Source organism: Mustela nivalis, assembly GCF_964662115.1.
Source record: "Mustela nivalis genome assembly, chromosome: 10".
NCBI lineage: Eukaryota > Metazoa > Chordata > Mammalia > Carnivora > Mustelidae > Mustela > Mustela nivalis.
This window is the reverse complement of record NC_139029.1, coordinates 43,731,153-43,749,682: the sequence shown is the minus strand read 5'-3', so window position 1 is coordinate 43,749,682 and position 18,530 is coordinate 43,731,153. Positions and strand designations below refer to the sequence as shown.

At 35.0% G+C, this 18,530-nt stretch overlaps 2 protein-coding genes across 6 annotated transcripts in view; one reads left to right on the top strand and one right to left on the bottom strand.

Annotated features, from left to right (window-relative positions):
• Positions 1 to 18,530, top strand: part of FYB2 (FYN binding protein 2) — a 167,043-nt gene that overhangs the window by 136,093 nt on the left and 12,420 nt on the right. The window lies entirely within an intron of this gene.
• The window catches only part of PRKAA2 (protein kinase AMP-activated catalytic subunit alpha 2), a 66,508-nt gene continuing 53,013 nt past the window's right edge, over positions 5,036 to 18,530 (bottom strand). For all 5 annotated transcript variants that reach the window (XM_082688116.1, XM_082688118.1, XM_082688117.1 and 2 more), the window contains 4 exons: positions 18,049 to 18,273; positions 9,130 to 9,634; positions 7,391 to 7,517; positions 5,036 to 5,949 (listed from right to left, as the gene is read on the bottom strand). In XM_082688116.1, coding sequence (XP_082544242.1) covers positions 5,711 to 5,949; positions 7,391 to 7,517; positions 9,130 to 9,634; positions 18,049 to 18,273 — 1,096 coding nt within the window. In that variant the 3' untranslated portion in view covers positions 5,036 to 5,710. The remainder of the gene's footprint in view (positions 5,950 to 7,390; positions 7,518 to 9,129; positions 9,635 to 18,048; positions 18,274 to 18,530) is intronic.

Genomic DNA, 18,530 nt, shown 5'->3' with positions numbered 1-18,530 from the left:
TACTTCAGCTTTTTTTCCTGGAAAGAACACACTATTCTGGGGTTTCCTTAATTGCACTTTAAATGTAACTGAAATTTACCTATCTTGTTTGTCCAAATACTCATGAGCTACCTCCGCAAAACCTAAACTGCTTTGAATATAAACAGTAGTTACCCAAAATCCCATCACAGTCACGGCTGCAAAATGGCACTGCTCTGCAAGTGGGGCAGTAAATACGAACACTGGCTCACTACGTTAATACCGGCCCACAGTCTGGTAACTTCTAGACTCAGGCTGACACTTATCAGGTTCTGGCTGAAAAAGTTTAATTAAAACTCAGTCCAGTCTCAACTGTGAGTCTGGTTCTTTATGCTCTTACTGTTTACTTTATGCTATTACTGTTCAGTGGCATCAAATCCATCAAGATTATATGTGGAAAGGCTAGTAAGGAAGCCAGGAACTTGTTCAAGTAACGTATCATTTTTTTAAAGCTCATCAAACATTACATTTCTGGGAGAATATCAAGCCAATAATAATTAGGTAGTTTGTGAACAGAGATATACTCTATGAAAACAGTGTTTATCATCTAAATACCCATACAAAATGAAAAATTATCAATGTGTACATGAAATTTAGATAAACCTAATTCAGATAACAGTCAAAAACTATTATAATTTAAGATAGGGGCTGCAGCTAGTTTTACTTTTTATAAAAGACTGTGCTACAAGGATCAAGTAAATAAAATTAAAGGAAGAATCATGCTTAAAACACCTTCAGTATTTTATAAGCACCCTCAATAATTCAAAAGTACTTATAAATATCAATATACTAATCATAAATAATTTTAGTTAGTATAATCAACCAGTTCCAATAATTAAGAAATATTCAGTTAAGACTACTTTATGTCACTCAAAGACTTGAAAGCAATACATCTGGGTTTATCTTTATTACTCAACTCCTCAGATGTTTCAGTGATTCAGACTGTTCTCCCCTTGAGGAAGGTGGGACAGAAAGAGCAGTGATCACTGCTGAATACTTGTATGGCATTAAAGCTTTATGAAGAGCTTTGTGGTCCTGCTTCCTCAACTACAAAATGGTTATACCTCACAAGGTTACTGTAGTGTATTAACTATATTAATAGACATGGTCTCTGGATCTAAAAATCACTATAAAAAAGTATGGAACACTTCTAATACTTCAAATCAGTAATATTTTGCTTATGCCAAGTGCACATGATGTTTTAACACGTTCAGTTTTCTAGATGACTTTTGCCATTTGTATTCTAGAGGACAGCTGTATTTAAATTTTTTTTCAAGTATAAACCTTTAAAATGCCTCACCAAACAAATACAGAACATTGACACTAGTATAAAATCTCCAAATATATAAAAAGTGAACACTAACACAATCATACAAAAAAGGCAAAGACAGAACTTTAAAGCTCAAATGTACCTTGGAAGCCTTTTAGCCTATCCTCCCACTTTAGAGGTTACAAACTGAGGTCCAACATAGGTGTGATTTACTAACAGATTGCACATATTCCTCATCCAGAATTTCTAATAGAGCCTCTGAGAATGATTATTAAAATAAATTACCTTCCCTATTTTAAAAGTCACAGAATGACAGAATGACCAGGTAAAGATATGCCAGATTGAAAAGGTGGAGTTCTTTAAAAACAAAAACAGACAAAACCATGAACATGGTTTGCATTTAGATATTGAGATTTCACAGCCATCAACAGGATTTAAATTATTAACCAGTGGCAGACAAAGATACCGTGTCTGTGGGAAGCATATTCTAAGCTTTTCTATTTTATAAGTGGAAGGTACAGTGCTGATATTAACTCAGTATACTGCACATTAATAGAAGCAACAGATAAATTCAAACAGTCAGAAAACCTGTAACAATTGTCTATGATTATTTTCTTAATTATGTCTCTTCCGATATAAAAACAAAAAAAGTCTATGTTCCCTGAGTACAAACTGGCTAGAGAATAAGAAAAAGCAACCCACAATTATGCAGCTCTTATGGGAACCCTATTTGCAGAAAATGGAGAATTTCTGTAAAACATACAGCCAATTCTCTGACAGAGAAATACTGGTAATTTAGGCTCCTAGATTCTTGTTATAGCAGACTAATACCAAGGAACAAAACACTTGAGGTTACAAAAGTGTGCCAAAAGTTTGTTGATCAAAACAAAATCCAACTTTGAAATAGGTTTGCCTACCTCCCCATTCAATTTATCTGTTCCTCTGTTAAAGATTACAGGAATTAGATCTAAATATGGTGTCCTGTATTTAGGAAATGTTCATGGACTATACAGTTTGAAAGTGAGAATCAATGTCATAGACTCATTGCCTACAAAGCCATAGAGCCATAATAAGCATTAGTCACTAGTTTCTTAGGCCTTTTTTTTTTTTTTTACAAGTAATCTGCTTTAAGTTTTCTCAGCTATCCATTCAACACAACAATTAATAAATTTTGCTCCCAAACAATACCACAACCTGGTTAAGAAAATCAAGGTGCTATGAAGCACATCATAGACACAAAATTTTGTTTAGGCCAGCATTTGCTCAAATGAGTATGTCCCCAGGTTAAAATGAAATTTTTCTGATTCTGAACCATATTCTCTCCAGCAACTGGTAAGAAGAAAAGATACCTTAATTCTATTCTTTCCTATGTTAATTATCATTATATAATTACATATATTATTATATATATGTAATATACATATTACATATATATTATAATTAACTAATTATAGCAACCTGGAACAGTAAGTTTCCTAAAATAGTATTTTCCAAATTTGCCTTTTCCCATGGAATATTAAGATTAAAAGTAGTTAAATTAATTTGGGGAAAGCAGTGTTAAAGTTTTCTTTTTTTCACTGAAGGACTTTTCAAAGTCTTGAATTCTCATATCCACTCCATCCTCAAGCAAGAGTGTGACGTATAACACTTTCCAAACTTCTCAATGGACTCGTTTTTCAGCACAGCACCTCAGGGATACAGTGTGGGAAATGTTATTGTAGAACCTTATGGAGTTCATTTCCATGATGTAGCTAACTCTTTATAACCTAATAATAGAAGCTCTCCTCCAAAACCTTAACTTGAAGAAATTCTTCCCACCACAGATCTAACAACCACATACCACACCCCTGATTAACCAGCTTACAATATTGAAATGTGGGAATTTAGCAACTGATTCTTTCCCTTTTCCTGCCCATTAGCAACAAAAGCCTCCTCTGATATTGTTCCGGCCCCTATTATGCCATACTGAGCCTCCTGAAATCTCCTCAATATAATGCAATTTACTGTACCTTCTAGATTCAGAGTAGCTGTGCTTTAAAAATGTAAGCATAAGAGAACTGAAACTGCAACCCTGGTTCTCCTAAAATTCAACAGATAGCCATCAAAATGTAGATATTCACAAATACTGGCACGAATGAGGAAAATAGCATATAATATTTTTAATTCTCAATAAACATGATAATCACCAATATAAAGTATTTTTATATGAATAAGTTCTTAATATCTGATTTATTCGACTAACAAAGCTAAAATGCCACTGTATTCCTTGCTGTTTTTCCACCTTCAAAATTGTTAGGGATTTTGTCATTAGGGATAAGGAATCATCAGAATTCCTATTTCTAAGATCAATCATAGTAAAGCAGATCGTATGAGGTGGACCTGTTCTTCCCAAAAGAGGTATTTACACATTTGAAGACGTTAAAATTATGCCCTATCTATAACGCACAGCAGAACGATTATCCCTCTAAAAACAATCACAAAAAGTACCCTTTGATGCCACTAGATGGCAATCTTTCAAAGGTTTAAACTTAAAAGGAGTTTAATGCAAACCCACACTTTTTCCCAAATTGGTGAGCAAAGATTCCTTTAGATATTATGAAGTCAGACTTAAAAGCTACTTAACACCATTTTTAAAAAGTTCTATAAACCAATATGATGTGACACACTGCAAACTCCTGACTCGAAACTACTTAAAGACAGACATGCTTATCTTCCAAAAACATAAGAGAAACTTGGCCAAAGATTTTCATTTGCTTCTTGGTAGAAAACATTATTTTTGGCAAACAGAAACCTGTTTTCAAGAGCTTAATCTTATCTAGGGTAAGTCAGGTGAATGAGAGTGTAATTATAACACATTAAACAAATGAATAAATACAAATTAGATAAATTACACATAATTAAAAAATTAAATACTTTGACTAAAACAATATAAGCAATGAGCTATTATCTAATCTGCTGTATATAGGTTTCTTTTTAAACTTAAAAAAAAAAAAACCTGCACAAAGCAAAACAAAGAAACTGCTTGGTTTTTCCTTTAAAAGCACTGGTGTGTGAATACATATATGTATATATGTAAACAACACATACATTTATTCAAGAGAGAATTTTTTTTTTTTTAATGTTTAAGGCTTCCCTAGCCTAACAGCCTCAACAGGTAAGGTCACAACCCACTAAGCTTTGGAGGTACAAAAAAACCCTTAGGGCCAGAACAGTGTTTTCAAACTGGATGGCTAGCAACCAAGATTCAGAACAAAGAAAGGGAACCAGAAAAGATTTAAAAGCTAAGTAAATCAGCCACTAAGGATCAGACAACAAAGAAACTGGTGGTGGGAAGGTAGGGGTGGGGGGGGGGCTGGGGGGGGAGATGGCTGTGATAATAAACTTGAACTTTAGATGAAGAATTAGCATTGTGGGATGCAGGGGGACATAGGCACACACTCCCCACCACCACATACATTAAACCAAAGGTAAAAGTTCTATTTTAAGGGACTGTTGGTATTTTGCTTTGTTTCATTTAACTATTTTATCATGCTTGTGAAATACAAAAATAAATAGAGGCAAAAAGAATTTGAGAAAGGTAGTTTCGAAGGCATGTTTTTAAATGATGTTAAGTTTAAAAAAATGTTTTTTATGAAAAACCAAAAATTGTAATTTCAGATGTTCTAATACTGAGTAGAACACCGAAGACTCTTAAGTAAATATATTATCCAAGGAAATCTCAAATAAAATCTCTAGCTGGTTATAAGCTGTTTTTTGTTTTTTTTTGTTTTTTTTTTTTATAAGCTGTTTTTAAGGAACCTGGAAACCAGTTATCTGTTTCAGGACCACAACCCTTCTGTTAATCACTAGGCAGTATTTTCAAAACCTAAAACTACTAGAAGAACTTGGCTTCTGAAATTCTGGGGGCCAGCCTTTAAGATTTCAACATTTAAATACCATCTTACTAATGGCTGTGTTAATTTTTTCTTAATCTTGTGCAAGAAGACTGGGTGCATAACACAGCTTAAAGCCTGCTGAACTTTAGGAAATAAACTGGATTTACCTACACTAAATAGTAGAGCAAAGAGGTATTGCCAAACCACCCTTTGACTGAGATGACTCACCAGTGAAGGTGTATTAATCATCTGTAGTGAACTCACAATTTTAAAGTAACAATACTCTTCATCAATGTTCACCAATTAAAGATACTGCCTCTATGAATTTATCATAGGCAAAACAGAAGTATAGACGTCTATATGTAAATAAAATGTCGGAGTTTTTTGTTTTCAATAATTTCAATGGCATTGAGTGTCCCCTGGAAATACTCACGACTCTCCATCAGTATTCCAGAGTGTATGATATACATAAGTAAAATAATAATTTTAAGAATCTATCTGATTTTCACAGTGCTATAACAGAAAGACAGAAACTAAAGAAACATCATCAACGGGCTAAAGTAGTGATAAGACTGGCACACATTTCAAAAAAATCCATGGTGTGACTGCCTAGACGGGGTGGAACTGAAGACAATGTGCTTCCAGTCAAAGAGCCAGTGAGAGAGCCAGAAAGTGAATGGCTCTCCGCAGTTACAGAATCAAAACTTGATCTTGGTCTATGTAAGCCAGCAGCAGAACAGGAACGCTGAGGTGTTGAAGAACCAGACCTCTGCTCCACCACCTCATCTGAAACGGATGAAAGAAAAGCAATTTATATGAAATGTGTATTTGCCCAAGCCGTTCTTATGAAGATGCTATATTCAGAAAACTGAGTAAACATATCTGAACAAGGGAAACTTCATGGATGGCATGTTTCAGAGTTTTAAGAGCAGGGGTAGCAATACCCCTTTCCTCTCACAATTATAACAGACATCACTCATCAACTACAACACTAACAGTCAAAATGTCACCCCTAAATCCTTCTCAGAATAGTATTTGGCATCCGCCTTGAATTTAAACTGATATCCCATCTGAAGACAGAATATCCCTGAATGATTATTTTTCTTGCAGCATATCAACAACAACAAAAAACAAACATTAAAATAAAAAGTTACCATTATACAGTGGTTCTGAACCTTCAGTACACAATGGTGGGGATGGGGTAAGGAAATCTTGTTAAAAATAAAGATTTCCAGGGGCGCCTGGGTGGTTCAGTGGGTTAAGGCCTCTGTCTTCAGCTCAGGTCATGATCCCAGGGTCCTGGGATGGAGCCCCGGAGTCAGGCTCTCTGCTCAGCAGGGAGTCTGCTTCCCCCCCCTCTCTCTCTGCCTGCCTCTCTGCCTGCTTGTGATCTGTCTGTCAAATAAATAAATTAAATCTTTTAAAAATAAATAAATAAATAAAGATTTCCAGTTTCCCAGGACTCACCTCTAGAAATAAATTCTGATTTGGTAGATCTAAGGGTAGTTCCCAACAATCTGCATTTTACTAAGAACTCTGGGTAATTCTGATAACAGGCAATGATAGCTCAGAATAAAATTTAACTGTTCTGTTGAAAACAACTTCCCTAACTGTGAACTCAGTTCTCCTCTGGTTCTGTCCTGCACCTGACCCTTGGTTTGCTGTTTTTATCCCACTTGGGCCTCTGGACTGAACATATGGTTCATGAGGGTTTGACTTCTGGCACCCACTAAACACTTAGACACAAACCACAGCCACCTTCCTGACTCCTTCATCTCCTAAATGATTGGGGCATCAAAATCCAACCTGAATACAAGGAGAGACTCATTTGGCCAACCAGGATGAGGAAAGCTGATGAACAGAGAAGTTTAGATACTACAATCCTAACAATAAGAAAATATGAATGAAGAAATGTGACAAAGAACCGGACAGCATCATGCAATATTAGGTAAAAACTGCCTCCCTGTTATTCCTTACTTTAGCTCCACAACGAACACTGCAAGCGAGTTTTTTATGCCAAGGAGGCATGTCTTTTGAAGAAGTGCTGGGTTAGAGATATTCCACGTCTTCAATACTTTTCATTTCACTTGCATTTTTAGTTAACTCTAGATTACTTTAAAACCAGCATAGAAGACCTACCCACCATGTCTTTGAGATGATTTTAACATCTTGTCAACTAGTGCCAAGTTTTATCTTCTCAGAGCTCATGCCTGCATAGCTTCCTTACCATCAATACTTTTAAAGTCCAAAAGATAGCTTCTATTGTCAACCAGATAAAGTTGTAAGCTCATTTTCACATAATTGCCAGTCACTGGATTTTTTCTTCTTACACGAAGATGGTATGCATTCACTACCTAAAATGAGAAACATTTTTAAAGGAAAAATGTTAAAAATAACAAGCTACAGTGTCTCCCTTATTCTTATTGCAAAGAATATTGAAATAGCTGACAGGTGGGGTAGAGAAGGAATTCCTGAATCATCTTCTAATATTACATGACAGTTTAATATTTATTTAATCTCCACTAATAGAATTGTCTGTGCAGATCACCAGAAATTTAAAGGGAACTCAGAGATTATATAGAGTCCAGCCTTCATTCTAGCTATACCTTTGCTCTAAATGTCAACAACAATTCTGGTCACCCAGACTCAACTTGAATACCTTTACCTATTAATATGGAGTAGGAGGAATAAAACAGAACTAACGTTAATAGTTTGCATTAGGCAGTATAAACAGGTACTGTCACAAAACTTATGTATTCCAATAATTCTGTGAAGAAGTATTATCTGCCCTTTGAACAGAAGAAAACTGCAGCGCAGAAAAAGATGATTCTGGATTTTCAAAACATCTATCAAAGGAGTTTCAGGGCACCTGGGTGGCTCAGTCGTTAAGCGTCTGCCTTCAGCTCAAGTCATGATCCCAGAATCCTGGGATCAAGCCGCACATCCAGCTCCCTGCTTATTAGCATGAAGCCTGCTTCCTCCTCTCCCACTCCCCCTGCTTGTGTTCCCTCTCTTGTTGTGTCTCTCACTGTCAATTAAATAAATAAAATCTTTAAAAGAAAAATTAGTTCCAAATTTTTTTCAGTATGGAATTTTAAAGAAATTAATGTCTTTCTTTTAACTAAATTGCTTAGGAAAAGCATATCTGTTTTTAAACGGTTTTAAGGAACTATTATCTTGTTTATTCATTTCTTGTACAAATAAAATGAAAATGAAATGATGTTTCAAACATGTCAAATGAATATACACAAGGTATATTTGAATATTTTTATTCTGTCTTTAAAAATACATTCATAGACCTCAAGAAGAGTAAAAGATATCTGAAATGAAAAAAAATGCTTTCCTTCCTACATATACTCAAACAGAATTGCAATGAATTTGAGCACTAATTTAAAAAAAAGAAAATTGGGAGCTAAGAGTAAGAAAAATATACCATAACCAAGGATTAAAAGCACTAGCCAAATTAAAGAGATTGTCTTAACCTAGAGAAAAGTATTTGTTGACTGAATAAATATGTCCTGATGGTATCACTTGTATTGACCCCTAGCTGTTATAGCTAGTGGGAAAAAGAAAAGAGAGAAAAGTAAAACACAGCATCTTCAAAGACACATGACTTTGTATTGCTATGATGCAGACAGAAATAGGTGGACTATTTTCTCAGGTGATTTCAGGTTGATTACTTTCTGTTTCTTGGCCAAGACTGCTAGTCTCTAAAAATATTGTAGGTCTGCAGCATTAACAACTCTTCATGCTTTCAGAACTGTGTTTAGTTTGGAATGCACTTGGTATATTAATGGAAAAAATGGGGTTTATCATCCAGAAACACCAAGACCACTAAATTTGTATCTAAATCAAAAACAACTTTTTTAGAGACCTAAGTACTCAACTCAGTAGATCAGAGCAGCTTACTATACAAAAAAAAAAAAAAAAAAAAGCAAATGATCTTAAGATATTACAATTTCCTACCTTCCATTCAAAATCCAGCTGCTTCATAGCTCGGTAGACTTCAGCCATAATGTCATACGGTTTGCTTTGACTTCTGATTCCAAGATGCCACTTGGCTTTTTTCACAGCTAAAGATTTGGGCTTAGTTGTATTCAGTGCATCCAATGGACATCTCGCTTTAGGACTGTCTGCTATAAGGGGTGGCATCCTTTCTGGATGAGGTTTCAGGCCTGGGGGAATATGCATGGTACTATCATCCATAAAAGAACCAGATGGGGGACTAGAGGCGAGGTAGAACTCACTGGCTTGGTTCATTATTCTCCGATTGTCAATGATAAGATGATAAGCCACTGCAAGCTGGTCTTGAGGGTCACCACTATATAAACTGTTCATTACTTCTGATTCTGTACACTCAAATTTTTCACACACTTCTTTCACAGCCTCATCATCAATGACGTTAGCATCATAGGAGGGGTCTTCAGGAAATAAGTAACTGGGCAAATCTTGTTTAAACCATTCATGCTCTCTAGGAAAAATACCACAATACACTATTGTAAGAACATGCTTTGGCAAGTCCCAAATAATTTAGACATGGGGCAATAAAATATAACAGAATCAGAAAGACCTGTTCTCTATATGATCCTGAATGAGCTAATTAAACCCCACCCTTGAATAACTATGATTATTCAGACTTGGGTACTTGGCTGACATTTCTGAAAAATTAGTAAAATGAGCCTGTCACTTCAAAGGAAACAACTAGCAGTATTTTTTGCCAATGATAAAGTTCAACCTTTCAAGCAAAATTTTAGAAATTTATATAATTTGTATCTGCCTCCATGAGTTTGACAGCTTCCTACAACTTTAAGACTTTTCTAATAACTTTATAATGGTAACAATGAACATGGTTTTTAATACTTTATAATGAACATGTATGTCACCATTTGGAAAATCTTTTTAACTCAATAACCCGGTATTTTCAGAATGACCAAGGTAAAATATCCACAAAACACACACAAAAAAAGACCAGTGAATTTTAATTAATAAAGTACAAATATACACTAATTTATACCGTAACTAACAAGTTAAGCTTTGGCTTAAGATCAAAGAAAAATATCCACAACTCTCTGAAAGACTGTTAAAATGTTCCTCCTTTTCCAACCACTTATTTGAGTGGTATCAGATTTTCTTCATAGACTGCAACCAATACAAACATACTGCAACAGACTGAAGAAGTAGACCTAAGAACCTAGCTGGTATCTCTCTTAGTAAGCCCAACACCTAAGAGACTCTGAAAAATAATTCTATTCTTATTACCATTTTTTAAATTTTTCATAAAAGAAGTGTTATTTAGATTAACATGTAGTAGCTTTACTGTTATTTTTAAGTGAATTAAGTGTTTTTTTTTTTTAGGTTTCTCAGTTTCAAATTTTTATATGATAAATACTGATATGACCTGCATTAAACAACACAACTCTTTGGAAGCCTCAATTTTAAGACTATAAAGGGGTACTAAAACCAAAAAGATTGACAATCAGTCTCCTAAATCTTATTTTATCACACTTCTGAGCTTTTGCACATCCAAGAACATCCTGCCTCTTTTCATCTGACCAACTATGTATTATTCCTTCGAGACTACACAAGCACTGCTACATAATAGAACTGGGCACCCTCTAAACTAAATTCAGATCAATCTATATTTTACTTCAATGCTTTCTATTGACTGATTGTTTCATTTATGAATTTTAACTAAGTATAGTATAGCAAAAAGACATTCTTCCTCTCAGATTATATTCTAGCAGAATACAGATAAATATTCACAAAAATAAATATATAGTTTCAAATATACAAATATGAAAATCCTGTGATAAAGATTATAAGAGGAAAACAGAGGGTAAGATAAAAATATATAAATCAGAACGGGAGCCATGTAATTAGGGAAGCTATGGAGTAATATTTAAGCAGGTATCAGAATGATTAGAAGTCAGCTGGGAGCAAAGAGCTGGGAAACAGGTATTTCCAGCACAAAAAACAATGCGGGTAAAGACTGAGACAAAGAGTTGTGCCATGTTCCAGAACAGGACTGAGGCCATGAAACTCATGAAAACAGGAGTTATAGGTTGGAGGGGCAAAAGCTATCAAATATTTCTGACAGCTATAGGCTAGAAGAAAGATTCTGGGACTAGATCCTATGCTTGATGAAAATCACTGAAAGATTTTACAGAGACATGGGTGACATAATCTAATTTGCATTCTGTAAAGATAATCTTGCTTGTGATACAGAAACTGAAGAGACAAAAATGATGATGATGATGATGATGATGATGATGATAAAATAGTCCAAGTAAGAAATGATGGTGTGCCAGGCCTTGAGGATGAATCTTCTACAGCTTCTAGTAGATCTTTCTATTGTAACACTCACACTTTCTTATAGGTATTGATTTTTTTCTTAATCTTACTCACCAAACTCAGAGCAACTTGAAACAGAGACCATGCCTTATTTAGTTGCATTCAACTATCAAACACAATGTATATGTTCAATAAATGCACAATAAATAAGTGACAAATACATAAAATATGAAAATCAAAATTAATCCATTAATGTGTTTATTTCCTATATCATACTAAGCACCAAAGGCTTGGTAATAAAGATGCGATATATTAATTTCTCCCATAAAACAGGAGACATTATATATCTAACATTTTAAAAATGTTAGTGACAAATAGGGAAGATGAGCATTTCCAAATGAACTCCAAAAACTCACTCTTCCATGAAATCATTCAGAGTACTAGCAAAAATCATCAAAATCAGGGCACCTGGGTGGCTCAGTCATTAAGTGTCTGCCTTCGGCTCAGGTCATGATCCCAGGGTCCTGGGATTGAGCCCCGCACTGGGCTCCCTGCTCAGCAGGAAGCCTGCTTCTCCCTCTCCCACTACCTGTGCTTGTGTTCCCTCTCTCACTGTGTCTCTCTCTGTCAATTAATAAATAAAATATTTTTTAAAAATATCATCAAAATAACTTTCCTAAAACCATGGAAATTTACCAAAAGCCTGCAATAATCTGAGAAGTGTTTACTTAAGAAAATAGCTGATCTCAGTAAAAACACTGAGATCTGAAACATTTTAAGTTGCCTTATACCCATCTTCCTTTTCCCACTTCTATGGTAGCCTTGAAAACCAGCAGTCTCACAATCATGGTAGCCCAGAACACCTAATAACCTAATAATGGCCTAACAACCACTAAAGGAAAGATAGGTTTAGAATTAGAGCAGAATAGGTTTAGAATTCTCCAAAAGTCCTAGCCTCAGGAAACTGTAATTATTTGACACGTCTGGAAGTTCCCTGGAAATCTCCATTTTGGATGCCTTGTCTTTTTCTGACCTGATTCAGAGTTCCCTCACTGCAAATAGCCTTCTCCCCAGGACATTTGTCAAAAACAACCAATGGCAGGCACCTGGGTGGTTCAGTGGGTTAAGGTCATAATCTCAGGGTCCTGGGATCGAGCCCTGCATCAGGCTCTCTGCTCCGCAGGAAGGCTGCTTCCCCTTCTCTCTCTCTGCCTGCCTCTGCCTACTTGTGATCTCTGTCTGTCAAAGAAATAAATAAAATCTTAAAAAAAAAAAAAAAAAAAAACAACCAATGGTAACTGTGACATCTCAACTGACTGAAGAGGCAGTAAGATTTGGGGCAAACAAGAAGCTAACCATAAACCTTAAAATGAAAAGTTCAGGAATAAGAGTTCCACTGAGGTCTTTGAAATACTCTGATATATTCCTGGGACTCAAGCAGCCCAGGCATATATTATGCAGGGCTGTGTGCTTACCTAAGAAAGACCCTCATTTCTAATCACTGGCTGACTTTGAGGCTCTCTGCTAATGTGGAATAAAGACTAAATCAGAGTTAAAAGCTTCTCTTTGGAGCAATGAAGACATACTCCAACATGTACACACAATCACTTAGCAAAGGCTGTGAGACTTATTAGATCAAGGCATTTAAGGAAAACTGTAATAATAAGATGACCATTAAGCTAACTAATCAGAGATTTCAGTGGCCAACCATGACAAAAAGTACAAAATCTGGGGAATTAATTCAGTAAAATCACGAACAAAAGGAACAGCAACAAGAATTACAAACTAAAGGCATACATCCAAAAGAAATGGAAACATGTGACCATAAAAAACTTGTACATGAATGTGTATAGCAACATTATTCTTAAGAGCCCCAAAGCAGAAATAACTCAAGTATCCATTAACTGATGGACAGATAAACAAAATGTAGTGTATCTGTACAATGGAGTATTTTTAAAGAACAAAGGAATAAAGTACTATACATGCTACGCCATGAATGAACAGTGAAAACATTATGCTGTGTGAAAGTAGCCAGACTCCAAAGGCTACATGCTACAGGATTCCATTCATATGAAATTTCCAGGACAGACAAACCCATAAAGGCAGAAAGTAGATTACTGGCTTCCAAGGCATAAAAGGAGGGGGAAATGGGTAATGACTGCTAATGGGTATAGAGTTTCCTTAAGGGAATTAGAAAATGGTGAGGACTATACAACTTTGTAAATATACTAAGAACCACTGAATTATACAATTTGAAGGGACAAATGTACAGTATGTGAATTATATCAATGATATAAATGTTTAAAAAATGATAAATAAGGAAATAATCTAAATATTTATTTCTAATTCATTCATTTGCACGAAGGACCATAATTCTTTACCATAAGAAAACTGCCAATTAAAAAGTCATAGTCAGCTTTTGTTTTCAGGAACAGTTTCTGAATTAACTCTATCAAGATAAGCAGTAACCAGAATGTTTATGAGAGTTGGCCTGAGACAATATAAGTTCATTTCCCCATCAGAAATTAAGTCTTTCTATCACTATTACCTGATACTCTATTTTGGTACTTAAGACTAAATGACTTAAATGAGTTATGGAAACACATGAAAATGAGAACACAACAATCCAACATCTTCGAGATGCAGCAAAAGCAGTTCTAATAGGGCAATATATAGCAATATAGCCCTACCTCAAGAAATAAAAAAAAGGTCAAATAAACAACCTAAACTTGCACATAAAGAAATTAAAAAAAAAAAAAAGAACAAAGTCCAAGGTGAGTTGAAGAAAATAATAAAGAATCAAAGCAGAAATAAATGACATAAAAATTAAAAAACAATAGAAAAAAATCAGTAAGAGGCACCTAGCTTGCTCAATAAGAAGAGCATGTGACTCAGTCTTGGGGTGTTGAAATCAAGCCTCACATGGGATGTAGAGATACTCAAATAAATAAATAAATAAATTTAAATAAAAAATAGAAGATCAATAAAATTGAGAGCACCACTTTTATTCAATATGGTGGTCCTGGAAGTCCTAACTACAGCAATCAGACAAGAAAAAGAAATAGAAGGCATCCATACTGGTAAAGAAGTTGTTAAACTGTGACAGTTTAATATCCATCGAGTATGGATGCCTTTGCAGATGACATGACATTCTACATAAAAAATCCTAAAGACTCCACCAAAAAACTACTAGAATAAATTCAGTGAAATTGTGGGATACCTAGAAATCAGTAGCATTTCTATACGCTAATAACAAAGTACTAGAAAGAGAAATTAAGAACATAATTCCATTTACAACTGCACCAGAAATACTAAAATATAACAAGGAGGTTAAAGACTATATTCATGGATTGACAGAATTAGTATTGTTAAAATGTCTATACTGCCCAAACCTATCTGCAGATTCCAAGCAATACCTATCAAAATACCAAAAACATTTTTCACAGAACTAGAAAAAACAATCCTAAAATTTGTATGGAACTATAAAAGACCTCAAATAGCCAAAGTAATCTTGAGAAAGAAAAATAAAGCTGGAAGTATCACAATCCCAGATTTCAAGATATGCTATAAAGCTACAATAATTAAAGCAATGGTATTGGCACAAAAATAGACACATAAACAGAACAGTCTATAGAGAGCCCAAAAATAAACCTATGCTTATGTGGTCAATTAATCTAAGACAAAAGAGGCAAGAACATGCAAAGAAGAAAAGACAATCTCTTCAATAAATGGTGTTGGGAAAACTGGAGAGCTACATGTAAAAGAATGAAACGGGACCACTTTCTAACATCATACACAAAAAATAAACTCACAATGATTAAAGACTTAAATGTGAGATCTGAAACCATAAAATTCCTAAGAAAAACACAGACAATAATATCTCTGACACCAGCCTTAACAATTTTCTAAATATGTCTCCTAAGGCAAGAGGAACAAAAGCAAAAATAAACTATCAGGATTACATCAAATAAAAAGCTTTTTGCACAGTGAAGGAAACCATCAACAAAGCAAAAAGACACCCTACTAAATGGGAGAATATACTTGCAAATTATATATGCAGTAAGGAGTTAAAGTCCAAAATACATAAGGAACACAACTCAACACCAAAACAAAACAAAATAAAAAATCCAATCAATTAAAAACAAACAGAGGACCTAAACAGACATTTTTCCAAAGAAGACATGTAGGTAATCAATAGACACATGAAAGTATGCTCAACTCCTGTAATCAGGGACATGCAAATCAAAGCCACAAGGAGATATCACGTTACACAATTAACATTGCCAAGGACTAAAATAAAAAAGACAAGAAATAATAAGTGTTGACAAGGATGCAGAGAAAAAGGAATTCCACACTGCTAGTGGGAATGTAAATTGGTAATAGTCACTGTGAAAAACAGTATAGAAGTTCCTCAAAAAATTTAAAATAGAAATACCATATGACCCAATAATTCCACTACTGGGTTTTTACCCAGAGAAAATAAAAACACTAATTCAAAAAAATATAAGCACTCATATGTTTATTGCAGCATTACTTACAATAGCTAAGATATGGAAGCAACCTAAGTGTCTATCAACAGACAAATGGTAAGGAACATGTAGTGTACATATACAATGGAGTACTGCACGGCCCTAAGAAAAGATGAAATTGGGGGTGCCTGGGTGGCTCAGTGGATTAAAGCCTCTGCCTTAGGCTCAGGTCATGATCCCAGGGTTCTGGGATCTAGCCCCACATCGGGCTCTCTGCTAGGCAGGGAGCCTGTTTCCTCTCTCTCTCTCTCTCTCTCTCTCTCTCTCTCTGCCTGCCTCTCTGCCTACTTGTGATATCTGTCTGTCAAATAAATAAATAATCTTTAAAAAAAAAAAAAAAGAAAAGATGAGATTGTGCTATTTATAACAAAATGAATGGACCTAGAGGGTACTGTGCTAAGTAAAATAAATCTGAGAAAATAAATACCATATGATTTCACTTATAGGTGGAATTTTTTAAAAAGATATGAAAAAACAAATAAACAAAAAGCAGCATCAGACCTATAGAGAACCAATGACTGCCAGAAGGGGGTTTTGGGGGGATAAGCAAAATGGGTGAAGGGGAGAGGGAGATGCAGGCTTCCACTTATAGAATGAATAACTCACAGGAAGCATATCTAATTTTCTTTCTAAGGAAAAGCCAATTAAGTGACTGAGGCACCTAGCTAGTTTGGTCAGTAGAACATGTGACACTTGAACTCAGGTTTGTGAGTTCAAGCCCCATGTTGGGTGTAGAACTTATTTAAAAAAGAAAAGAAAAGAAAAGAAAGAAAGAAAGAAAAGAAAAGAAAAGAAAAGAAAAGAAGAGAAGAAAAGAAAAGAAAAGAAAAGAAAAGAAGAAAAGAAAAAAAGAACTGTGAACACAAAAGATTTTTTTTTTCCTGCTAAGCACATTTCTATAACTAAACTTGGTGCTATATACAATTACACATTTCTTTTATGTAGGAGGCCTGGAGCACTTAAGAAAAATAAACCCCTTCTTGCAGTCTAAGAGATAGGCAGCAATCACATAAAAAGCCATGTCATCATTTAAACATTCCAGGAGTCATAGTGTCTAAACAGCCATTCTGGCTTATGAAGATAAGAGGAGAGATTCTAGAAAGATGGCAGAAGAATGTGTTTGTAAATGAATAAACGATGAAATGTTAGGTAAGAATAAAAAAAAAAACCCTCTAAGAAACATAACCTGGTAAGTAAGGAGTAAAAGGCAATGCATTATCGTGGCTTGTGTATGCTATATAAAGGTCATATTCATAATAACACCAGCCACTGCAAGTTCCAAGGTTTCTCACATAACAAGAAATCCTTCACAGTGCTAGCAGCTATTTTTGGATTCAAAATCTTAACAAAACTTTTAATGTTTCATTTCATCAACCATGTGTAAAATACATAAAAGTCAGTCTGTATTACACATAAGATTTATTCAGTTTCTCAGCATATACTACATTCATGGGCCATCTAGCATTGTATGTACTAAGATGAGTAAGACACTCTCTCTACCCTTATGGAGTTACAATTTAGGACTGGAAAAACACACACTGACATTTGAAATAATAATGAAAAAAAACATAAACAAAATGTGAAAATCACAGAAGTGGAAGCAATTAACTTTGCCGAGGGCAATCCAAATTGATTTCACAAAGGAGGTCATATGTAAGCAGAATTTTAAAGGATGAATGGAAGTCTGTCAGGTCAAAAGAGACAGAAATGGCATCAGAGGCAGTAATATAAATTAGAACATCAAGGCATAAAATACATGTTATGTTTGATGAAGAAGGAAAAGCTGAGTGTAGCTGAAGTGGGTGTGGTGGTAAGTTCAGGAGTGAAACCTCAGAGAAGGAAAAGGAGCCCGCTTAGGAAGGGCCTTAAAGGATTTGCTACCTCAAGTATGGGAAACAATCTGAAATATTTAAAAGATAAGTGACATGATCAGGTCTGTGTAAAAAGGAAAGCAGAATTCCTATACAATAAGTATTAGAGAGTCTAACATAAGGCAGGCACTCAATTAGTGATACAATTATTAATATTATAAAATGTACATAACAGTAACAAAAAGAAGAATCACCTTATATCTTTGATGGTTGCTCGTTTCAGGGGATCAACCTGCAGCATATGCATCAAAAGAGTGGCAACAGAACGATTGAGATATTCTGGGATATAAAAAACACCCCCTCGGATCTTCTTAAATAACGTAGGTACATGCTCATCATCAAATGGGAGGGTGCCACAAAGAAGGGCATATAAAATAACACCACAGCTCCAGATATCAACTTCAGGACCTGCATACAATCTAAGAGAAAAGAGGACAACACCAACCTGAAATGCAAGTGCCATTTGTTCTCATCCAAGTATACCTGCTTTTGTACACACATGGTGTAGACTCGGTGTATATTCATTTGCAAGCCTTCAATGAAGTCCATGGCCACACCTCAACACTCAATGCTTGTTCGCCATAAAAAATTAGTCTCAGCAGTTACTATTCAAGCTTTCCAAAAGAAAATGTTACTTTGTCACAAATTCACAACTTACTAATTAACTAATTAAAAA